General features: G+C 44.7%; 1 protein-coding gene across 2 annotated transcripts in view; it reads right to left on the minus strand.

The window, feature by feature from the left end:
- The window catches only part of NT5C3A (5'-nucleotidase, cytosolic IIIA), a 59055-nt gene that overhangs the window by 23676 nt on the left and 8693 nt on the right, over positions 1 to 26686 (minus strand). The window contains exons 1-2 of one of the 2 annotated variants that reach the window (XM_083188450.1): positions 9121 to 9181; positions 642 to 740 (exon numbers count right to left, since the gene is read on the minus strand). In XM_083188450.1, the coding sequence (XP_083044576.1) occupies positions 642 to 740 (99 nt within the window). In that variant the 5' untranslated portion in view covers positions 9121 to 9181. Of the gene's footprint in view, positions 1 to 641; positions 741 to 9120; positions 9182 to 26686 lie in introns of those variants that run through there. The other variant, XM_083188449.1, reaches the window with a different exon arrangement.

Consider the following 26686-nt stretch of genomic DNA (forward strand, 5'->3'; position numbering starts at 1 on the left):
TGGAGAAGGCAGATAGTTTTTTTTATAAGATGCCATTTATAGGACACCAACAAAGCACCGCAGGGAATAAGTCACTTTTTCCCTTTCCTTGCTCCAACATTATTCTTATTATTTATACTTGAGATGCTGGTCTGTAAACCAAAACCAGTGATCTCCATACAATCCTTATTATGGCCTGCTTACGGGTCAGTAATTATCGGGATGTGGACATGGTCAACTCTTAAATTATGCTCTTTTGGAATAACATACATTCCAGCAAGCAAATAATGATCATCTAAAACTACCCTGTCTTAGTGGTAAGCGGATGGCTGACATACAAGGTCTAGGTCAACATGCACAAGGTTTTGGGGAATCTTTTTTTTTTACTTTTTCATACTTCAGTATCCACGTGGACTCTGATTGGGTTTGGTAAAGTGTGCCAAGTGCAGCGAGGTACCTGGTCAATGTGAGGGAACTCGGTACACTAATTGGGGGTTCACACACTCAGGTGTCGACATTAGCACCAGAAAAAAAAAAGGAAAAACTCATGTCGACCTTTCCCATGTCATCATAGACCATGTCTATGAGCTATACCTCCCCCTCTTTTAGTGAAAGGTTTAGTGTCCAAAACCCCTAACTTACACAGCCTTATCAGTACACACCTGCAGTCTGGCTGCACCCCCTTTTATCAGCCCACATATTATTTCTTCTACTCTTGCCGGGTCCTTTATGTGGACGGTTTTCTTTTGAAATTCTGGCATCTGAAACGATAAGAATATTAAAAAGTGTTACTCACTACACAAAAAAGTAGATTATAACATCCGTATATAAATTTCAAATGATTTAAAAGATTTTTGGAACCACTACTCTAGTAAAGAACAAGGAAGTATTTAACTTTAAGTCAGCACCCTACTGTATATGTGGTTTGAAAATGAAGCAAGAAGCTCGGAGTTGTCTTGTTGTAACACACATCATTGTGTTCACTTTAGGCCGTTTTAGCAGAGTGCTGTGCCCTGCCCATTTTTTAAATAGAAAAATGCACCCGGCCCCTCTACCAGTGCCCTGCTGGAACAGCCTGCCCGTCTGTCGCCGTTGTAGATACCGCCCCACTCATGCTGCCCCTGTACCTCTTTGTCCTGCCCTTTACTCACCCTAGAAGGATCACTACATTAAATATATAGAATCATTAACAAGAGGTGCCAACTAAGTTACATAACATGGTGCAAGTGAAAATGTAATAAGCTGTATATATCCATAGCAAAATAAAAACACAAAAATCACTTAACAGTAGTATATAAAACAATAGAAAGTATGTTCCATGCATACCTACCACCAAGTATATGTGTGCAACTCAAAGGTCTCATGAAGGCCTGAAATGACTTTAGTGTCTTAATCTGAAGTACACTTATTTTGGAAGTAATCAGTAGGTCGCAATAATTAACCATGATAGGTTTTGCATGCTTGAATACTGTGGGAAGTACTAGAAAATTAAAGAACAGAATGTTCACGGTCATCTCCCTCCCCCATCCATCATAATGGTGTCCTCAAAATACCTTCTGTAGTGTGTAAGTAGAATGTTAACAAAACCAATTTCATCCTAAGAAAATAAAACCTGTAAAGCACCGCGTTAAAAAAAATATGTTTAAAAAATAGCTATTCAAAAACCATGGTGTTCTTTCCAAATAACTTGAAGTCTTAACCAGCTACTTCTCTGTTGGAGAAAAACAGGTCTAAGAAAACATAATTTTCTTCAGTAACATATACAAGACTATGGCCGGTATCCTATTAGACCCATAAGCTGTTCTATATATTGCATAGCCTGTTATTTACAGGACAAAACAATGTATTGTAAATGATTTCCCCTTTAAAAATCTGCCCAAGTTTGGTTGGCATCCCGCATAGCCACTGAACTCAAAGGCTATTAACATCATGGGATACTGGATAAGTTCCCGATCCCACATGTTATTGCAGCTCCAACTGCTGCTTATCCAATATTATGCTTCAGATGCCTTGGGCACTAGAAGCATATCAGGAATAATTGGATAGCACTAGGCCAAATACATTAGCTGCGGTACTAGCTAATTGTTTACCGGTCTATTGCTGTAACTCACCATACAGGTATGTATGTAAAGCAAAACAGCAAGAAAGTAGGTAAAAACATGTTGCACTGCAGGTGGGGCAGATGTAACATGTGTAGAAATTTAGAAGTAGGTGGGATGTGTTCAATCAGAAAACTAAAAATAAATCTTGTAGAATTACTGACTATTCTGCCCATACTTTTTCATACCCCACTGGTACCTTGTGTGAATTTGAAACCTACAGTTGGAGTGCCGATTCAGACCTGATCCCAGGGCTGCAACTTTTTGAAGCCCTGTGATCAGTTATCCCGTCACTTCACCAGAGTACAATCCCTCTCCTGCACACAGTTGCATATGGCATCACAGACATGCAAAGAGGGGTAATTCCTGTCATAATCACTTACCAGCTAAAGGAATCCCCCACCCTTCCTCACCCCCATGTACAGCACTGCATAAGTCATTATTTACACAGTGCTGCAATGGCCATGGGGAAATCAGGTCGGCTGATGACATCAGCGGCCCTCCCTCCCAATGGCCGGCCCACCTGTGTTTTTTTACGGCACTGCCAGAAAATGCTGAGGTGCAGCCCACAAATGCCGGATGGCTGTTAATCAGACAGTATACAGCCTACTATCACGGGTAGATGCTGGCTGTGGCCGCACAGAAGGCTTGCACACTGCAGACCATGCGCGACCCTCCAAGACTTGGCAGGGCTGTGAATCTGAAGGCCAGCGATGGGGTTTGCATCAGCCCCACAGTGGGCTGCAGCACTCCCCCATAGGCACCTACACATATCTATTTATATCCTGATAAACAGCAGCCATAACAAAAGGGGATGCATAGTGCTCCTGTAATTGAACACGCGTCTACTCCTGTCATACATGGGGGAGAATTGGTATCAGTACAAATAATGGATATTGCTTCTCCCTCATAACGACTCTTCATACATTAACCCCTGTGTGTTCTGGCCGGATCTTAACTATATAAACATCTAACCATTGTGTGGCTGTCAATCACTGGCAATATGAGGGCATAGTGCGACCAATGTCATACAAGTACTGAACATCTGTACTTTGCTGCATGTGAAACATGAGCTCAACGCAACTGCTCTAGGTGCCGCTTTCCTGTTAATTCTGTCAAATACCTATCGCCAAAGTCAGCTGCTCCAATCACATAGTGTGATTGGCTAAATCAATTGTTTTGATGACAAACGAATATCATATATGGCAGGAATCCTTGTGTGTGGATGTCAATAATTGTAAGCACATGACAAGTTAACATTAAATTGTAACATTGGTGAGGTTCGTATAATCTCTGGTGGTGAATGGTGAATACTATGGATGCACTCCCTCTGTAATATATCACAAAACTTTCTTTCTTTATATGATACATATGATATGTAAACTAGCAAGAAAATGATTCTTTGGCTTTTAAATTCAGTATCTGAGATAGTACACACAATTTGTTCCATGTTTCAAAACCTTGTTTCATGCACAAGTAAAATATAATTGTGTGTATACCATGTGTTTGATGTGTTTATAAAACATAAATGCAAAATACCTAAAAATACCTAATTGAAATATAAAAATATTCCGAAATACGGAATACGTTATCCAAAATGGGATACTCGACCTGTATTTCATCTGGATATGCTGATACTGCCAATGCCTTACTAATGCCCATCTAACTGCAAGTAGTTTAACCCCTTCCCGACATTTGACGTACATTTACGTCATGGTCGGGAAGTACTTCCCGACACATGGCGTAAATGTACGTCATGGCTTCTAACTGTCACTGCGTCTATAGACGCAGTGACAGTTAGGTGATGTCTGCTGTCCCTGGCCGCAGACATCCCCCCTCGCCGCCCAGGGGGGGCAGGGGTGCCCCCCCCGGTCGGCGATCGCTGTGATTGGCTGTTCAAATCTGAACAGCCATTCACAGCGTTTCCTGTGTTACCGGCGGCTAAGCCGCTCGGTAACACAGGGATCGGTGGTGATCGGTGCTGTCAAGTACAGCACCGATCACCACCGATGTGCAGCCCCCCCCCTCGCACCCGCCGGGTACTCACCCGGCAGCAGCAGCAGCTCCCCCGGCTCCCCCGGCAGCAGGCAGCTCAGCCCTCCTCCCCCCCGCAGCAGCATCAAGCTGCACAGTAAAAATAAATATATGTACTGAATATATATATATATAATATATATATATATATATATATATATATATATATATATATATATATATATATATATATACACACACACATATATATATATGTGTGTGTGTGTGTGTGTGTGTGTGTGTGTGTGTGTGTGTGTGTGTGTGTGTGTGTGTGTGTGTGTGTGTGTGTGTGTGTGTGTGTGTGTGTGTGTGTGTGTGTGTGTGTGTGTGTGTGTGTGTATATATATATATATATACACACACATATATATATATATATAGAAAGATATTCCCGACATATGACGTATATATACGTCATGGTCGGGAGGTACTTCCCGACCGAAGACGTATATATACGTCATGGTTTTAAACTGTCACCGCGTCTATAGACGCGGTGACAGTTTGGAGATGTCTGCTGTCCCTGACAGCAGACATCCCCCCTCGCGGCGATCGCTGCGATTGGCTGTTCAAATGTGAACAGCCAATTGCAGCGTTTTCTGTGTTACCGGCGGCTAAGCCGCTCGGTAACACAGTGATCGGTGGTGATCGGTGCTGTTAAGTACAGCACCGATCACCACCGATCGCCAGCCCCCCCATCCCACCCGGCAGCCCCCCCTCCCTCCCACCCACCCGGCTGCCGCAGCGCCAGCACCCCTCCCAACCCCCCACCAGCCGCAGCACCAGCCCCCCTCCCAAAGCTGGTGACCAAAATGGGGTCACATGTGGGGGGGTTCCACTGTATTGGTGCTTCGGGGGTCTTGCTAATGCGACATAGCACCCACCATTCATTCCACCACCAAATATCACTCCTGCCATGCACCCAACTGGTATTTTTCGGTCACATGTGAGGCATTGCCATACTCGGGAGAAATTGGGGCACAGATTTTGGGGTGCTTTGTCTCCTTCATTCCTTGTGAAAATGAAAAATTTTGAGCCAGATCTGCATTTTTGTGGAAAAAATTACATTTTTTTACACAAAAATGCAGATCTGGCTCAAAATTTTTCATTTTCACAAGGAATGAAGGAGACAATTTTCCACAAAAATGCAGATCTGGCTCAAAATTTTTCATTTTCACAAGGAATGAAGGAGACAAAGCACCCCAAAATCTGTGCCCCAATTTCTCCCGAGTATGGCAATGCCTCACATGTGACCAAAAAATACCAGTTGGGTGCATGGCAGGACTCAGAAGGGAAGGAGTGATTTTTGGATTTTGCAGCACAGATTCTGGTTGAATGACCCCTGAAGCACCCATACAGTGGAACCCCCCCACAAGTGACCCCATTTTGCAAACTACACCCTTCAGGGAATTCATCAGGGGGTATAGTGTACATTTCAAACCCCCAGGGGTTTCACCAATTTTGATACAACTGAGCTGTGAAAATGAAAAATTAAATTTTTTCATTTTCACAGCCCAGTTGTATCAAAATTGGTGAAACCCCTGGGGGTTTGAAATGTACACTATACCCCTAAATGAATTCCCTGAAGGGTGTAGTTTGCAAAATGGGGTGACTTGTGGGGGAGGTTCCTAACTTTTAGCACTTATGGTGCCTAGAAACCTACATGGTGCCTAAAAAAAAATCTCATAAAAAGGAGGCTCCAAAATCAAGTAGGTGCTCCTATTATGAAGCCTGTGGTTTGGTCACCGTGCACACTAGGGCCACATATAGGATATTTATGAAAACAAAAGAATTGGGGGAATCAATTTTTAGTCACATTTCTCTAGTAAAATCTACTGTATTCATTAGAAAAATGTATTAAAATTGAAACTCTGCAAAAAAAAAAGAAATTTTGAAATTTCACCGACACTTTGTTTTAATTCCTGTGAAACACATAAAGGGTTAACAAACTTCCAAAATGCTGTTTTGAATACTGTGAGGGGTGCAGTTTTTGAAATGGCATCATTTATGGGGGTGTCTCACATACAAGTCCCTCAAAGTCACATCAGAACTGAACTGGTCCCTAAAAAAAATCAGTGTTTGAAATTTTCTTGAAAATTTGAGAATTTGCTATTCATATTTGAAGCCTCCTAGTGTCCAAAAAAATGAAAAGGAGGTTGAAATAATGATTGCAACATAAAGTAGACATATGGTCTTTGTTAGTTATTAACTATTTTGAGTGGTATGTTTATTTGTCTCACAAGCAGAAAATGTGACATTTTGTAAATTGCTAAATTTTCCATTTTTTCACAACATTTTGGTATTTTTCACAAAAAAACACAGACTGTATCGACCCAAATTTACCACTAATTTGAAGTACAATGTGTCACGAAAAAACAATCTCAAAATCACTGGGATAAGTAAAAGCAAAAAAAAGTTATCCCCACTTAAGTGAAACATGTCAGATTTGAAAAAAATGGCTCTGTCAGGAACGCAAAAACTGGCTCTGTCAGGAAGGGGTTAATCTTATAGTATTTCCTATTCTACAGGATCTCTATTACTTGAGGGCTTAACCAAATACCATATTTCTACATTACTCCCAAACAAACGAAGAATATTAAAATGAGCCAAGTAACCAAGGTATTTTTTGTGTGATGAAGATGAAAGCAATAAAAGCAACAGTTACAAAGCAGAGAAATCATATTCACTGAAACAAGTATTAAGAAGTGTTAACCCAAGACCCCTTGAGTGGTGGGTTTTGCTGGGGCAGGACAAACCTACCAGGGCAGGTTTGTTCTGCCATAGCAAAACCACCATAGGAAGTTGTAAGCCCCCCTCCCTCACCTCTGCTCCGGTATTAGTACCTCGGAGCTTCCCTGCCACCGCTGCCTTAGCCGACCGCCTGTCACATTCAGCAGTGACGTCGGCGGCAGGCTGGGGGAAGTTTGCGGGGGCTCGGGAGAACTCTGATGCCTGAGCGCTCCCGAGTCCCCCCCGAGCCACGCCGACCATACCCGAGCCTGCCGCTGACGTCACTGTAAAATGAGCGACGGCTGGCGGGCAGGTCAGGGGAGCTCCGATCGCCGGAGCAAAGGGGGGGGGAACTGCATGGTTGTGACAGTCATTAGGTCGACATGGGAAAAGGTTGAAAGGTCATTAGTTCGACAGTCAAAAAGTTGACATGGGGTTTTTCACTGTTTTTTGAGCCGACGTGCCCACAGGTGAAATTTCATGCCCTACCATCCACTAGGGCATGGTGGGAGAATAAAATAGTGTGCAGCGAGGCACCGTGCCCGACGCATTGGTGCGCAGTGAGCGATGCGGTGCACTTCAAACTGTGTCCATGTCAACTGTGTTGACATTCAGGTAAAAAAAACTGTGAAAAACCCCATGTCGACCTTTTGAGTGTCAACCTAGACATTGTCGAAATAATGACCTGTCAAACTAATGACCTTTTGACCTATAAGCATGTCGACCTTTTCCCACGTCGACCTAATGGTGATGACCTAATGACTGTCGACCATCATGATGTAGACTAAATGATCCCAACCCATTGAGACAGATCCAGGAAGGGGGAGTACAGCTGGGGCAGATTGCCTGTGGTCACACTAACACCTGGCATCTGAAAGGTGGAACTGCCTGGCAACATTCGCTGCCTGCTTCTCGGCACAAACAGCGTGCAGTCACAGTGGCACACACACTGGAGGATAGCAGTGGCTACCAATCATAAAGCAGGAGGAACTTGGTCAATCGAAAACTCACCACCTCTGGATCCACCAATGCATAGAACATAGGGAGAAACAACAACTAGACCTAATAAAATAGCATGTGCCAATGTGCTTTACAATTTAGAATCCTGAAACAAAACTTTGTATTAATAATCAAATTACCTTCAGAAGATGCTACACAGACTACTAGATAGAAAGATCAGTTCTATTCACAATCAATTTCTGTGTTCTTCTAATTAGCATTTTAATCTATACTGCGCTTCTACACATCATGCACTATTTGCGTCTTAAAAAAAACGTAGTTGTGCCTTATAAATAACATTTCTGATGCAATTGGCAGTATTCAGCAAAGCTAAAGTACATTCCTAAAGGGTCTCTTATCTAAGTGTCCTGCATTTTTTTTTTCTTACTTTCGTTTCTGTTTCACATGCAAGCTCAAGTCAATTCCTATCAGTACCTCTGTGGTTTCTTTTCCTGAGATAAGGGAAGTATACAGATTGAGACATCTGCACAGTTCGATAACGAAAGAGGTGGTAACAATATTCAGCTCACCATAGCTGCTGTACACTTTGTCTAAACATAAATACACCCTAGCAGCCATTAAGTGGCTCTTACATTTCCATATGGATCTAGGAACCAGACACAATATAGCCATCATAAAACAGAGTATTTGCTTTTGTTATGCATATTAATTCATTTAGTCAACCGTGTTCTAAAGCACTGACGTGTCCAAAAGAATCAAGTAAAGAAATAAAACTTATAGCAACATACTCATAACGGCAGCAATCGACCGTTTGCAAACAATCAATTAATTACAATATTATTTGACTATAACCGACAAAAAAAAAAAAAATACAATACCATGCACACAATTCATAAAGAAAAGCCATATATAAATCAGTAAATCCCCAAAACATAGGAATTTAGTTACATTTCAATTATTTGCAAATGACAGAAGATAAACCATCTTTACCTAATGAAAACACTAGAATAATAATTTGTTGTTATTCCAAGAAATACTTTAACCCTTTGTACTGTACAAAACTGAGAAAAAAAAAAAAAGAATTCTGTTAAACTCAATAGATTTGGCTACAGAAAAGACATACATTTAAAAAGCACATGCACATACAGCACTTATACTTAGATGGGTTCATAATGTTCCTGAATATACAGATTAGCCATTACTTTTTACATTTCTTTGACAGTACGCCTAGCTAGTTAGAGCCCCTATTAAGCATGCTATGGGCAGAGTTGGTTCCGAGCAGCTCGCTTGTTTACATGGGGTTACTTGTTTACATTCTTACCACGGGACTGACTGCAGCAGTTCACAAGAGAAAAGAAAATTCTGCTTGTCTGCAATGCGCTTATATAGCTCAAGGCGTCTCCACAAATAGAGCCAGTAATCCAGCCCAGCAGGCTGTACTTCTGACGTACAGCCAAATAACTGGGCCCAGTGCCATGACTGAAAACCTGACAGGAGAGGTCAAAGGGCATGATGCATGAAAACCTTTAGCTGCAGCACAAGTAATATCTTCTGTTTTTTCCTGTAATAATTAGTGCAGTGTATGTCCTACAGATGTACACACACTGATTGAAACAAAACATTTTTTTGACCAAGCATTCTCGGAACAGGAGCATGCGAAAAAACAGAAAGATTATCAGCTGTGTTTGTTTTGCATGTTTAGCACCTGATTCAGCATAGCTACTGTTGTCATGAAGAGGTTACCGTGTGACTAGCTCTAGATCCACAGCAACACGTAGAGCAGCAGAAGCAAAACAAAGCCAAGTAGATCATCTAGAAAGAAGATGTTCACTACATAACTGGACATATAGTATGTAAACAAAAAGTTCTGTAACAATATACTGTACTTTTTGGAATTTAAAGTGGTGTTTATCAGAAATATTGTGAAAATACAATTTTAAACAAGAACATGTTTATTTTCATGTTCAGAGTTGTTCTATGAATAGAATTATGGTGTGTACACATGGCAGATTCTGCCGTAAGATTCGAGTCCCAGCGCGATCAGATCGCATCGGGACTCGCATCTCACGGCATTACAGAGGGGCACAATTTACATTATATAGTGCAGATCTGCACTATATAGTGTTGCCTGCCCTCTCTATCTGGCTGCCGATATGCGCTCACACGGGAGTGCGCATCGGGCTCTGAAACCCTAAAAAAGCATGCGATTTGGCTTCCGATGTTCCCTATATCGGGAACATTGGAAGCCAAATCTAACTGTGTGTACACACTATTACATCCAACGCAATAGCCTCTGAGGCACATCCAAGAGAAAGACAAAACCATAACACACAACACCACACACATACTGTATACACACGCGCGCACACACACACCTTTTTTTGAAGAAGACAAGGGGATTATTTCCTTAAAGTCATCTTTTATCGATTTCAAATCATGCTGGTTACAGGGGCTGAAACACTGAAATCACACTTTTACTAAATGATAAAAACAAATTACTTTAAAAGGTTAGTAAATACGGGTTTAAGCCCTGGAAGTTCAACATTTAGATCAATTTTAATCAATTTGAAATCTCTAAAAATCTATGCGAATCAACCATTTGTAAGTAAACTCCATAGTCCCCATAACCTCACTATGTCACACTTTGGGTAGTATTCAATGCGGCCGGCAAGGGGGGTTAAACAGCGAGGATTGCAGAAATCCAGCGATCCTCGCTGTTTAACCCCCTTGCCAGCCGCTCGCCCTATTCAACGTTCCAGGGAAATCCTCGCCGTCACAGGACGGCGAGAATTCCCGAAAACAGCGAGGCCTGCGGCTAATGCAGAAAACTCACTGTATTTAGCCGTGAGTCTCACTGCTTCTGGAGCCGCATACGCCAATTCCCCCTCGGTCAAAAAATGGAGCGAGGGGGAATTGCCGTATGAGGGGGGGGGGGGTGTTGAATACTGACAGGGTGAGAGGTGACAGCAAGCAGGAAGCCCTGCTCGCTGTCGCCACTCGCCCACGGCGCTGAATACACCCCATTGAATACACCCCATTATATTAAACAAGCAGCTACTGTAGGCTCCTTACCACCTTGCAGTGTGTGAATACAAAACTCCACAGTTCTTGCATTGTTGAAGTTCCCTCCTCATCCAGCACCTTTGGTCACCTGGGTGGGTTTCCAGCAATTTAAGAACAAGGGTCCTTCTAGTCTCCAATTGACCATTGTACAGGTTGTAGGTCTCCCAGGGGACCAGACCGCTTGGTTACTGAAAGTGGTACCAAGTCTGGGCCTGCAAGTTCTCTCTAGTATCATCCACAGCTCAACAATGAGCTTTCAATAGGTGGGGTCAAAAAGCTTTTCAGTGCAGCTAGGAAGGATCACAAGGTATGAACAAATGGCAAACTAGTACCATCTACAAATGATTGTCACTAGCACATACATACAAGCCAATAAAGTGGCCTGACCACCTCTACAAGTATAAAAAACCTTCCATGTTATATACTCAGTGTTGTTAGTATCCTGTAACACGTGTCACCCTTGGCTGTACAGACATGTTCTATATTTAGTATGTGCTTAAAATATATCACTACCAGTATTTGGTAAACAAGGATAATGGCTTTCACAGATACAAGCTTTGTTGACTTGCAGAAAAGAAAGGAATAAATAAACAAACCAACATATACTGTATATGTATAATAGGATCAATTATGCTCTTTTGGATCCTTGAATTCTGTTTTTAGTAATATACCCCAAATATTTTTCAGTGCTATAAAATCAGAAATAGAAAAAAAAGCATTTCGCAGGCAAATTATGTGGTGGTACTTGCAAGTCAGTTGCTGTGGTTGTACTCACAATCCAGTTACGTATATTTAATATGTTTTTGTGAGTAACAATATTTGTCAGAAATACACATTTAAGTATCACCATTCGCTTGGGTGGTCAGCTGGTTAAATAAATTATATATATATATATATATATATATATATATATATATATATATATATATATATATATATATATATAAAAAATGATGATGATGATATCTATATAGTGAGGATCACTAAAGATAAAAATAAAGACAAAATTGGTAGTGATGGAGTTGCGCATGATGTAATTGTAGGAGAGAGATTTAGGATTATGTTCACAAGCTAGATCATTTTAATGCCAGGATGTAAGACCAAAGTTATAACAAATGCAGACACTCAATCTGTGAGTTTATAAACAGTGAACACAAGTGCCTGGCAGTGCTCCCAAAGAGTTTGGTATGCGTATTAGAACAATAAAAGCCTCTTTGTCTGAGGCACAGCAAATTACTGATATAGGTAATATTGCAAATTAATAATAAGATCACTTCCCGAGCATTTTGGATAAGGGATACTAAACCTGTATTATACATTGCTAAATCAGCATTTTTCCACCACTGTGCCGTGGCACACTAGTGTGCCTTGAGCTGTTCTCAAGTGTGCCTCCAGATCTAGAGATGCCCAAACCAGTTTACAGCCACCACCAATTCAACTGTTATATACTGGTCTCTTCTTTTCATGTAAAGGACCAATGTATTATATTTTTGTTACCTGTGGGGACCAGTGATTGTTTTTTATATGGGGCCAATAGGTTTGGTGTTTTCCTGTGGGGGCCAATGTTTTTTGCCCTATGGGGATCTCATGGTGTGCCTTGGCAATTTTAAAGTCTTATTTAGTGTGCCGCAAGGTAAAAAGACTGAAAATCACCATTCTAAATGGTGTAAGTGTACATGGTCAACGCTGATTGTGTTATGTAATATGACACTGGTGTGCAGCAACTATTGTTTCTTGTTGATAATGTATTACTGTAATAGAGGATACACACGGTGAGATATGCACTATTTTTTTTATTCAATATTGCTTAAAATCGAAAAAAAAAAATTGAATGGGCATCGAATGGTTTTTCTACAGTCGGTGCAAGTGCGTACCCTTAGTTTTATGACCAAGGGTACAAACCTTTAGTCCGAGATGAGATTACGTGTAAGTTTACATGTAAGTGTGTGCCACAGGTATAGCAAACTGCAGCAGACCATACAGATGGAGCCCCTCTCATTCAAGCAGGGGCTGGCGGTAGATTCGCCAGCCCCCGCCAGCTACCGGAAGGGGATGCGTGCGCATGAAACGCACACACATCCCCTTCAAATGGAGCTCCCCCGGGTCCCCGCCGCCCTCCCCCACCTCCCCGCTGCCCCCTAACACTGCCAGTCACCCTGAAGCGGAGACGGGCAGTGTTCCCATCCCCCACCGACGGGAAACTGGGACACTTGCGCGTCCCAGTCAGATATAGCATCCACTCGCAAGTGGGGGTAGTCTGGTGAGCTCCAGCGCTGGATGAGCGGCGCTACATCTGTATATCTTTGTGACAAAGTAACTCTGTAACAAATACAGTAATGGTAAGCACTAGGACAAATGTGCAAGGGGATTCTACCTGCTAATTTGATAATGAATTAATTTTTTTAGATAGTGATGCTGTGGCATGGTGAATAAAAAACTTAAGTTCCAACCAGTCAATTAGATGGATGGTTGGAAATATTTGGGTGTGGTATAGCAGGTCCACGTGCACAAGGTCAACATAGGAAAAGGTAAAAATGCATTGTTTATTTTTGTTAATTTTTCAACACCTAAGCACGTGGACCTCCAATTAGTGTACTGCTGAACTTGTCACCATTCACAGTCAGAGTCCACGTGGATGGTAAAGTATGAAAAACTAGTGAGAGAACTCACATTGACCGTTTAATTTGTCTAAGATTACCATATCAACTTATTGGGTGTATACAGGTGAAGAACAGCCCCCTTTATTAAATAGCATAGCATAGCAAAGCAAAGCATGGCATTTAGACTTTCAGTCTGGAAGTTCTAAATACAGAACTGGTTATGAGAGATATTTATGGGTAGCAGTTGCAAGTCTCGTTCAATGTCAAGTAGCTAAAGGACGTGACTGCAGACACTCGCATTATATGATGTACAACAGGCTATATACATAGTGCAGAATATATGGCATATATTCAATGCCGTGGGCGAGCGGTGACAGCGAGCAGGACTTTTTGCTCGCAGTCACCGCTCACCCTGTCAGTATTCAACTGACCCCCCCCCCTCATTCGCAAATTCCCCCTCGCTCCGTTTTTTGAGCGAGGGGGAATTTGCGAATGTGCCTCCAAAAGCTGCGAGAGCCGAGGCTAATTACAGCGAGTTTGCTGCACTAGCCGCGGCTCTCGCAGTTTAGGGGAATCCTCGCAGTTTTGTGACTGCGAGGATTCCCCCGGAATGTTGCATAGTGCGAGCGGCCGGCGCGGGGGTTAAACTGTGAGGATCGCTGGTTTTCTGTGATCCTCGCAGTTTAACCCCCTCGCCGGCCGCTCGCACCGGCATTGAATACTGGCCTATGTGTTTGTGGCAAATAACCAAAACCTGCACTATAATAAAAAATGAACTGACAAAAATAGGAAAAAACACTGCGCTAATAGATATAATTCATATAATATAAAAATATATTCATTACACAATTAAATAAATTGTTTAGGCAGCCACCTATGAATGATAAGGATAAGATATACATGTATAAATAAATTGAATAACGCATATATCAATTGAGATAAAATAAATTAAATAGAAATATACTAAGAGTCTCTAATGGTCACTTTTTGAAATAAAAGCACTGATTTCAATTTACTTGCACTTAAGTCCTTTATCCAGCTATATTTGTCGATTGGAATGCTCCCACAAGTGTGGCTTGAAAGATGCACTTTTGCGGTAAACATATGACACTTTCTGTGTGGGGTCTAGCCCCGTGACGTGATGGAGATAGTCGCTTGTTGAAACAGTGGTGTCAGAACATGGCAGCCACAGCGGTAATCCTGCAGCAGAGAGCAGTGCCTGTTTGGAGGCTCCCGGAGAAGGGTGGAATGGCAGTACATGTGTCTCACCTGCGTGACCCCTAGCTTGCGAATGCCCGGCCGCCCGCCCCCCCCCCCCCTCGCAGCACGGGTTTGCCCGCAAATGGATGTCTACAGTTGTGTAATACCATTAGGGTAGTTACCAGGCACTGCACAGGGTTCTTTTTTTAAATCAAGCAGCAGTTAAAATTAGGGATAGTCAGTCCCTGATAGATACAAGAGAAAAAAAAAGTTTTGTAACTGCGCTATTTGAGGAAAAAAATTAAACAATTATTTTTACAATTTATTAATTAATAAACAATCAAAATAAAATTATCATGAGCATGATTTATGTGTACATACTATACATTCATAAAAATAGCACTAAAATGCCACTAAATGGCAAGCAATTGGTGAAAATATAGGTGAATAAAATCTCCACTTTGATTAAGTCTTTTTTTTATAATGCACCCCACTGATCCTTTTTGTGTGTGGATCCTGTTCTTATTGGACTCCACGGACAATGTTAATAAAAAGGGGAGGGAAACAGTCACTGTCACTCACATATCTGGGATGGCTCCCACTACTCCAAGCTGCACTTGAGGTGGTCCCCGTGTAGTTGTCATGCTGTCCTCTGATCTCCTTTGGATATCCCCAGTTGGTGGTAATGTCCGCTTTTGAGTCCCAGGTTTAGTTTTTTTTTTTTACCCAAATATTTGTAATCCACAGTCCACAATGGAAAAAGGAAGTGGGGGTGCTGAAGGCTGACGCGTTTCGCTGGGGGGCTCCTAGCTTTATCAAAGCTTTGAAAAAGATGGGGACCTCCCCAGCGAAACGCGTGTTTCGCGTGAATGAATATGGCCGACCTTGAAGGGACAACCAGATGCAGTAGAACTCCGCACAGAGGCGGGTTCCCAGTATACCATATGAACTTTGTGAAAAGGAATTACCGGTAGGTATTAAAATCCTATTTTCACTATCATTCATATGGTATACTGGGTTCTCAATACATTAGGGATGTCCCAAAGCTTCCAGAAAGGGGGGGGGGGGGTATGTGCGTAGACTGCTGCAGCACCAGCTGCCCAAACTGGGTATCCTCTTTGGCCAGGGAGTCAAATTTGTAAAACTTCACAAAAGTGTGTTGAGCCGACCAAGTAGCAGCTCAGCATAACTGCAGAGCCAACACACCCCGATCAGCCACCCAGGATGCACCCACCCCTCTCGTGCAATGAGCCATCACAGAAGGTGAAACCGGTAAGTCAACCTCTCCATAAGCCTGACGAATGGTAGCACAAATCCGACGTGCAATAGATTGTTTTGAGGCCGGCAAACCCTTTTTCTGGGCATCATAAAGCCGGCAAACCCTTTTTCTGGGCATCATAAAGCACAAAAAGACAATCAGTCTTGCGTAGCCTGGCCATTCTACCAACATAGGCCTTAAGCGCTCAAACCACATCCAGGGATTCCGGAATCCTAAAGTGACCCACACTAGATGGAACCACAATAGCCTGGTTCAGATGGAAAGCCAAAACAACTTTCGGCAAGAACTGCTGTTTTGTTCTCAGTTCTGCCCTATCTGCGTGAAACACCAGATAAGGACTCCTGCAAGATAAAGCACCTAACTGACACGCATCTAGCCCACGCCAGAGCCAGAAGCAGCACAGTCTTCAAATCAGTTGACACCAGTGGTTCAAACCAAGATGCCTGTAGGAATTTTAAGACCACATCAAGGTCCCAGGGAGCCGTAGGTGGCACAAAGGGGGGTTGAATCCTCAAAACCCCCTGGAGAAATGTCTGTACTTCCGGAATAGAAAATGAAAAGAGCCGAAATCTGTACCTTCAAGGAACCTAGCTGTAGGCCCAGGTCCAAGCCTGACTGCAGAAATCGTAGAAAAAGATCCAATTGAAAATCCACAGGTGGAAACAAATTAGTTTTACACCAGGCTACATACTTTCTCCAGATCTTATGGTAATGGGAAGCCGTCACCGGTTTCCTAGCCTGGGTCATGGTGGAAATGACAGAAGCATGAAGGCCTTTGCTGGCTAAAATCTGCCTCTCAACATCCAGGCCGTCAAACGAAGCCACCTGAATTGCCTGGTAAACGAAGGGCCCCTGAGTGAGCAAGTCGACTACTAGAGGTAGATGCCACAGGGTCTCCACAACCATAGCCTGAAGTTCTGCGTACCACGCCCTTTGAGGCCAGTCCGGGGCCACCAGAATTGCAACCACTCCTTGGCTTTGAATTCTTTTTAGTTTTGCGACTTATCAAGGGACTGGGAGGAAACTGGTAAACCAGGTTGAATGACCAAATCATCGTTGGTGCATCGACTGCCACTGCCTGAGGGTCCCTGGGCCTGGTGCAATACTTGTCCACCTTTTTGTTGATCCTGGATGCCATCAGGTCGATCTGTGGTAATCCCCACCGATGCACAATCTGCGCAAACACCTGGGGACTGAGACTCCACTCTCCTGGGTGCAATTCGTGACAACTGAGGAAGTCCGCCTTCCAGTTGTCCACACCCAGAATGAATATGGCCGACAAGGCCATGGTGTGAGTCTCTGCCCAAACCAAGATCTTGGATACCTCCCTCATGCAGGACTTGCTCTTTGTCCCCCCCCTGCCGGTTGATGTACGCAACTATCGTTGTCCGACTGAACCTGGATTGCCAGGCTCTGCAACAAGGGGGCTGCCTGCAGGAGCGCATAATAGACAGCTCGGAGTTCCAAACCGTTGATGTGAAGTTTGGACTGCCACAGAGACCATTTTCCCTGAAAACGCCTTCCCTGTGTCACTGCTCCCCAGTCGAGGAGAATGGCATCTGTCATCAGAAGGACCCAATCCGGATCCCAAAACATCTGCCCGCCAAGAGGTTTTGGGGGTGAAGCCATCATTGCAAGGACAGCCTTGCCCGGGCCAACAGACATATCCGCCTGTTCATCTGCAGGTGAGAACCCGACCATTTGGCCAAAAGATCCAACTGGAAAGTCCGAGAGTGGAACCTCCCGAACTGGAGCGCCTCGAAGGATGCCACCATTTTTCCCAGTAGTTGGATGCACTGATGGACTGGCACCAGAACCGGTGTAAGGACTGCCACTACCAGCAGTTGAATGGCTACCATCTTTTCATCCTGCAGGAACGCTTTCTGTTCCACTGTATCCAGAATCATCCCAAAGAACTGGAGACGACCTGGATGGGGTCAGCATACCTCCCAACATGACCCTCTCCAGGAGGGACACAATGCTCTGCTACTGGACTTCCCTGGTAATGTATGATTGCCATCACCTGTGTTGAAGCACCTTTCTTATCAATTAACCTGTTCAACACAGATGAAGAGAATCATGCATTAAGAGGAAAGTCCAGAAGCAGAGCACTGTGTCCCTCCTGGAGAGGGTCATGTTGGGAGGTATGGGTCAGTGAGGACTTTTGCAGGATCAAAATCCACCCGTGTGAAGACAGTACCTGCATTGTGGTGGTGATATCCGCTCTCAACAGTTCCTCTGTTCTCACCTTTATCAGCAGATCGTCCAGGTATGGGATAACATTTACCCCATGAGCCCTTAGCAAGGACATAATTTCCGCCATAACCTTAGTAAAGATGCGCGGAGCCGTGGACTGGCCGAAAGGCAAGGCTTGTAACTGGAAATGCTCGTTTCCGATTGCGACCCTGAAGTAAGCCTGGTGCGGTTCCCATATAGGAATGTGAAGGTATGCGTTTTCACGTCCAAGGACACTAGAAACTCCCCTTCTTCGAGGCCAGCCACAACCAACCTCAGACTCCATCCTGAACTTGAACAACCTTAAAAAGGGTACGGGCGGCATCAAAGGGGAAAGTGGACTTGAAGCGTTTGGACACTTGAAATCTCTTTTCAGGATTTTTTTCCAAGCCGATTTGAAAGCATCTTCCAAATCAGCCTGTTCAGGGAATACCTCAAAAAAGGGATCACCTTCAACAGGTGCAGCCAGAGGGAGATCTAGGTCTAGGGTGGCCAATCCCAGGATCGGGATCAGCGGGATCCAGGGATTTGGCCTAAAAAATGCCGGGATTTGAATCCCGGGATTGGATCTTCCAATCCCAGGATTTCGGGATGGTGTCACTGTTTTGAGGCAAGACTTGATGCAGGCAGCACCCCACGCCAAGACCTGGGATGAGGCCCAGTCGATACGAGGGTTATGGGTACGTAACCAGGGAAGGCCCAAAACAATTGGGTATGTTGACTTGGGAATGACGAGAAACTGTATTTTTTCTACATGCAACATACTGATCTGTAGAATCAAAGGCCGGGTTTGTAAAGTGACAGTCTCACCTAATATACGGCTCCCATCCACAGCTGTTAGGTATACTGGAGGCTGAAGGGGAACAGTTGGTAATTGCCAACATCAGCTGTGATGAAGCTTTCCGACGCTCCTGAGTCCAGGAGTGCTGGTAAATGTCGGAGCTGTTGTTTGATTTGTAGGGATACTTGAAAAATACAGTCTTTAGTATTTGGAGAGGTGGTAACAACTCCTAACCTGCCCTCTCTCTTACAGGTTAGGTTCTGGCGTTTCCCGGTCTCTTGGGACAAGAATCCACGGAATGCTGTGGATCAGCACAATAAAGACATAGGTGTTCATCATGCCGACGTCTTCTTTCGGCTAAGGACAATTTGAAACGGTTAACCTGCATAGGTTCTTCCGTCGGCAGTGGCGGATTTTTGGGTATAGGCAGATGCAGACTGGAAGATGCACGGCTTCTCTCTTGATGTCTCTCTCTGAACCTTAGGTCGATCTTAGTACACAAGGAGATTAGATCCTCCAACTTGGCGGGCAGGTCTCTAACCGCTAGTTTGTCTTTAATTTTGTCGGCAAGGCCGTTCAGGAAGGCTGCGAGGAAAGCCTTCTCATTCCATGCCAACTCAGCTGCCAGGATTTTAAACTGGATAAGGTATTGACCCACTGTCCTGGAACCTTGACGTAGGTGCAATATCTCAGTGGCAGCAGAGCTAATTCGACCTGGCTCATCGAAGATAATTTTGAAAGTACTGATGAATCGAGCATAGTCTGACAGCAAGAGGTCTGCTTTTTCCCATAGAGGAGATACCCAGTTGAGGGCTGAGCCGGTAAGTAGCGATATTACATAGGCAACTTTGGTCCAGTCTGTAGGGAAATACGAAGACTGGAGTTCAAAATGAATTTCGCATTGATTTATAAAACCCCTACAGTTCTTGGGGTTATCCGTTGGGGTAGGTAACTGGAGATGAGCTGTGACTCCTGTCGTCAAAACTGTGGGTCTAGGCGATGGCGCCAATGTAGGAGTTGACTCTTGATTCCAAGTGGTTTGTATGTTGTCCAGTTTTTTAGACAGGTCCTGGAGGGCATGAAAGACCTGCTCCTGGGCAATTTCCTGGTGATCCAGGCGGCCCGCAAGTTGTTGAACAGAAGCAGTTCCTTTCTCCTGACCTGATGCTGGATCCATGGAGTCAGTACAAACTGTCACGCTAGCAGTGGCACCAGCTGGAGTGTAACAGAGGCTAGGTGCCTTGATGTAAGGGTTTTGCATAAACGACAGAAGGGAGTGATGCAATTGGATAAAAGCAAACCAGTTTTAATAAAGATACTGTAATACAGGAGATGAATAGTGGCACAAAAGGTAATACTGAAGATATGAGATAACCAAAGTCAATGATATATAAAAGTTATTGTAAAGTTCGTAGTGGGTGGAGCACGAGGTTGATATCTGAAGATGGCTTGAAGTGTAGATTGGATAATAAACGTAAACTTGAATAATCAAACTGAAGAATATACTTGGAAAGATGATTGAAGAATTGAATGAAAGATTGGACGATTGGATGGTTGGACGATTGGAATCCAGAAGGAATAATAGCAGGCCTAAATGGCTGTGACCAGGAGGGTTGCAAGTGAAGTGACCGTCAGGTGAGGAAAAGGGTGATCCCCTTTGGGGGGCTAACTTTGTCCGGACCGTAGAGGCGGCAGCAGGGTCCTGCAGGTGGATGGTCGAGTACAGCAGGCAAGCAGAAGAATTCCTCTTGGAGATACCTGGCAGGCAGCAGCGCTGTCAGCAGGAGGGAGTCAGATGTCTAGGGAAGGACATCATTGTACTGACTGACTCCTAGACCTAGTCAGTCAGTATTTATCAGGAGGGCTGCACTGCAATTGGTTAGAGCTGATTGGCAGTGCAGTCCCATTGGAGAAACCAGATGGCCGCCGCCTAGGGGCGGCGACAGTTCCCAGCCTGCAGGAAGCATGTGCAGCAAACTCCAGGCTGTGTGTCCAGCAAGGCCCAAACAGGCACAGAGCATCATGGAGCCTCAGAGGTAACCATAGTATTAAAGGCATGGGTAGCAGCCATGGTGGTCGTGACAATATTTGAACACAATATTCGGTACTTGTGTATTATCACGGCGCCAGCGAAATCGGCCGCAAATCGCATGCAAAAAAATTGGATGCGATTTAGCGGCTGATTTTCCAACATTTTGCATGCTATTACATCCTTGCACACCCCCACTGTCCAAGTCAGCCCGAAGCGTGGCGAGTGCGAGGGGATGCGGTACACGTCCGCCCGACCTGTTCATACCCCCACTATCCACGTCGGCGGAGTTGATTTTAGAATGCTTGGCGTGTATTCCACGTCCGCTCGCTGCACTCACCACACTTTATAAAATATATTCCACGCCGATGTGGATACTGGGGGTATGAACAGGTTATGAGGTCACGCTTCGGGTTGACTTGGATAGGCAGGAAATCGCAAGGCTATAAACACTGTAATGAGCGTTTTATAAGCTCAATTTCACTTGCTGTCTCTGCTGAAGTTCTCTTCCACCCAGTCTGGATCTGCCAACACCGCTGAGGAGTGTCTGCTGCTGTATAATGGCACTCAAAGCATGCAGAGAAAAGCAGGAAAATTGGCGCCAGAGAGCGGTGTCCCGGCTCTGATTTAAGCCCTGCCCCTCACAATGGAGCTTGTGCCTTTACTAATCTTTATACTGGCGCTGTTGCTATTCCTAGCAAACACATTAACACCTGCCCTGATGGTCCAGAGGCAGTGTAAAGCATCCAGTGTGGACAGGGGGCTGTGCGGTTCCCGTGCAGGGACACTGCCTTTGCCGCCATCATGCCGCACCTCAACCGGGGTACCCCACTAGAGGGGACCCCGGGTAACACTCACTGCAGATGTCTTCGGACTGACCCAGGGGTGTGCGGCAAGCTGGGGGTGTAAAGCGCTACAGCGCAATGCCCGCCATGACAATTGTGAAGATACGGGGTTCTTCAATCACTCAGACACCGAGCAGATGAAACCAAAATATGGTTTATTTTTATCACAGCACACACATGTAGATGAAGACAGGAAAAAGATTCAAATGGTAGCATAAAAACATCCGGGTAGCAAAGTCCTTTTAGCATCACAGTCCAAATAACGAAACTATCACTTATTCCACACAGCAGTGACAGCAGAAACCTGTGCGAATCCACACAGCACCGGACGCTCCACACCAGAGCTTATGTAGGATGCCCCCCCCCGGGCAAACGATGCGCTCACAAGGTCCAGTGGCAGAGTATCACCTCTAGCCAGGATTGCGACTAACATGAGGAGCTGGCAGGTGTACAAGTCATTTTGAAAACTTCCAATTTCCCACGGGGCACAAACCAAAAGTGGGCTGGCAGTGGATCTTGATTGGTGGATTCAAGAGTCAGACACATCCCCCCCAGGTAATATCCAGCTGGCCATCTGCTGCAGCCCCCCTGCTGGGTCGGTTCCAGTAAGTCTGGAAGTGGCCAGGATATGCAGATGCAGTGTCAACACAAGATACAAAACACAGTCTGATTACATTATGTGGTGGTCACCCCCTGTGGACAACCTTCCTGTTGATAGCAGGGGCATTTGATCACCCCCTGTGGTGCCCGGTTCCACAAAGTCTGCTAGAGCCCAGAGGTTTACAAAGAATTGTAAACCCCCCTGTGGAGATGGTTCCTCTGCTATCTCTTTCCTGTACATAGCAGCACAATAGCAGGGTAATTGGTATCAATGGTATAATGCTTACATGAATAAAGTCCTGGGAAATACAGACATTACATTTCTGGTGGGATTATACAGCCTAATAATATATGATCTGGAACTACACACACATATAGGGGGAATATAGACATATATGGAGAACAAGAGGGTACCGACGGACTAAAATAGTACATTAATTACTACACCTAATAAAATATAGTAATTACAGATATACAGTGAGTCTGATAACCTCACATTCCTTCCCCTACTATTTTAGTCCCAAGTTGTTCTGGAACCAATAACAACCTGTAGTGTGATTCCGAGCAGAGAATCTGAGGTTTGGATCTACCACCTGAGTCCCACAGAGTGACATCATACCAAACCCATCTTGTAAAAGGCGGCTGGTTTGCAGAACCAGCAAGGGCATGATTACAGTCTAAGTCATACATTGGAACTAACAAGGGATGTAGCGATTCCTCTTCTTCGGATTCTGGGTACCCCCCCTCTGCAACATTGTAACCTACTAATACTTTTGCCTCGGGCACAATGGGGCGGGGACCACCTTCCACCTCCCCCTCTTGCCCAAGGAACAGGGGCCAAACAGCAGGCCAATATAGGGGCTCTGGCCCTGGCACTTCCACCACCCCGTCATGTCCTTCCTCCCCCAAACCCAAACTAGGGGCATGGCAAATTTCAGTCCAGCATTTGGTCTCAATGTCCAGGGCTGTGGAGGGACTCTCCATCACAAACAATTCCGTTGGTGGCTGCAGGACAGGCGGTGTCAGCTCTGTCCCCTTAAAAGCCAGATGCTCACCTGCAGCTACTTCTGCGCACACCTCCTTCTCCGCGATAGCCTCCTTCCCCAGCTGAGTATGCTGGGCAGCCCGAAACACGACGTCATCTGTGACTGGTGTGCTGGTGGCCTGGATGTTGTCGGATACTCCTCTAACCACGGTGATCTCCTCCTGGACGCAGTCCTCATAGATCCCCTGGCAGAAGGTTAATAATTCTGCATCTCCCACCTCAGCAAAAGGGAAGCAGTAGTGCAGCTCCTCCCGGGGTGCCTGGCTCAGAGGCCTCACTTCCTTCATTTTGGGGATAACCTTCCCCTGTATAGAACACTGAGCAGCTTCTCCCCTAGGCTGTGGGAGAAGCTGTTGCAGGCGGTGCCTTTCATCACGCCCCCTGCGACACTGATCTTGCCATGCTGGGGTATCCAGGAGCCCGCGATCAATCGCCTCTTCCTCTGCCACAATAAAGCACTCCTCCAGACACTCCAATTGTTCCCACACACTCAGCTGTGCACCGAAATGGAGAATACATGCCCGATAATCGGTAAATGCTTTTGTAGGATCTCCCTGATCGCGAAGGATCTGCTGAAGGATTTCCCCGCGAGTGCAGGATTGGATGGGTATACCTCGCAGCTGACATTCTGCTATCAGCTCCTCCATACTCATTTCTTCAAGGGCAGTTAGGGGCCCCCCTGACAACGACCCTTCTCTTGCGGTAACCATTAATTCTGTGGCAGACCCCTCGGTTGTCTGCCCAGATTGCAGTAGCCCCCTTCTAGACCTTTCCTCTGGTTCTATCTGGGGCATCAATTTATTCTGGACTTGTCCTTCAGCCTCAGAATATTGTCCTCTTTGTAGCATCTGGGTAACTGTAGCAATCACTTCCTCTGTAAATTCTACAAACTCTGGCTCCCCCAGCAGATTCCACGAGGTGGCCTGACCTTTACAGTGCAGGAATGCATCCCCCAGGTAACACAACTTGTCCTGTATGCTGGATACTCTCCACCCGCTGATCATCTGCTGAGCTTCTTCCCAGTACTCCCAGATATACTGCATTTTTCTGACAATAAATAACAGATCCGGCTTCCCAGCCTGCCGATACACTGAAGAACCTCCGTCCCTGAGCTCCTCTGCTGCAGGGGTCTTGAGGCATCGATTTTCTTTCCTTGGAAACATTTTCCCTTTCCACAGGAATGACACCTGCTCACTTGCTGAACATCACCTTATTGCATTTTCCGTTTCCTTACATATGGTCTGATCCTCTGTTCTCTGTGCTTTCTGTGCTCGACGGTTGGTGTCTGAATGATCCCACTGTCGCTGCCGCCAAATGTGAAGATACGGGGTTCTTCAATCACTCAGACACCGAGCAGATGAAACCAAAATATGGTTTATTTTTATCCAGCTGGCCATCTGCTGCAGCCCCCCTGCTGGGTCGGTTCCAGTAAGTCTGGAAGTGGCCAGGATATGCAGATGCAGTGTCAACACAAGATACAAAACACAGTCTGATTACATTATGTGGTGGTCACCCCCTGTGGACAACCTTCCTGTTGATAGCAGGGGCATTTGATCACCCCCTGTGGTGCCCGGTTCCACAAAGTCTGCTAGAGCCCAGAGGTTTACAAAGAATTGTAAACCCCCCTGTGGAGATGGTTCCTCTGCTATCTCTTTCCTGTAAATAGCAGCACAATAGCAGGGTAATTGGTATCAATGGTATAATGCTTACATGAATAAAGTCCTGGGAAATACAGACATTACATTTCTGGTGGGATTATACAGCCTAATAATATATGATCTGGAACTACACACACATATAGGGGAAATATAGACATATATGGAGAACAAGAGGGTACCGACGGACTAAAATAGTACATTAATTACTACACCTAATAAAATATAGTAATTACAGATATACAGTGAGTCTGATAACCTCACAACAATCACCCACACAGGACAGTGGTCCTGCAGCAGGGACAGTTCGGTAGAGAGGCCAGCAACTGTAACCCTCCCCTGGCTTCCCACGAAGCAGGGAGCTGGGTACTTATGTAGTATCTGGGCGCCCGATTTTGTGATTGTATGCCTTACCTTAAGGTATCCAAGTGGGCATAGAGTTGATTTTATATAGCGTGGCGAGCGCAGTGAGCCACCGAGCCCCGCAAGGGGACGCGGAAAACATTTTAAGGAATCTGCGGCCGCTCGCCACGCTTCAGACTCGGTGGCTCGCTGCGCTCGCCATGCTTTATAAAATCAACTCTATGCCCACTTTGATAGTGGGGAAATGAACAGGACTATGTGAACATTGAATCCTATGGAAAATCGAATTGGATCGCATGCGATATCGGATGCGATTCAATGTGATTTTTCCGACCCGATTTTAAAATCGGGCGCTCAGATACTACATAAGTACTGGGAGCTGTTTAGTCCAAATAGGCACCCCAAAAATAACAAACAAAATTAAATGAAGAAAAACTCTTCAGGAGTTCTGTAAGTGCAGCCTCTCCGAGGGCACATTTTTCTAAATGGCAGATGCGGAGAAGGAAGAAGTAGAGGGGAGGAGCCAGTACACCCACTGTAAAAAGTTCTATGTTCCTGTCTCCTGCGGCGGACCTCTTCCCCAATGTATTGAGAACCCAGTATACCAAATGAATGATAGTGAAAAGTGACAGTCAAGTCACTTACATATTCATGCACGCTGAAACGGAAATGGGAGGGCAGGTGACATCCGGTGCACCAAAGTTTGCCATGGGTGCACATACCCTGTGCAGATAAGTTACACAGGTGTGCCTTAATGTGATGCCAGTTTTATAGCTAATTAGTCATTTTACTTCTAGCATGCCTACTGCACATTGTATTCCTATATTATTTACTGCATCACGCTTTCAAAATTTGTGGTGCCTTTTAAACACACAAAAATGTAAATATTAAGGTCTGTTTCATGTCTCATCTCTGGTATTTGATATGTACAGCACGTCACGTGCAGTTGTCATATATGTATTTAGAAACAAACCTCTTTATATCTTTTTATGCAATCACCCTCTGACAAATTCAGTGATACACTAGATACACCAGTACAACTGGTTATATAATTCCAGTTTCTTTATAGTATAGAGTATTTGGATTACAGGACGTCATTTGTTTATGATACAATGTGGTAAATCATTTCAGCACACTACAAAACATCCAAACTCGTCAACCATTCATCACCTCTTAATGAGTAAGTAGAAGT

Source organism: Crinia signifera, chromosome 5 (genome assembly GCF_055691185.1).
Source record: "Crinia signifera chromosome 5, ASM5569118v1, whole genome shotgun sequence".
Taxonomy (NCBI): Eukaryota; Metazoa; Chordata; class Amphibia; order Anura; family Myobatrachidae; genus Crinia; species Crinia signifera.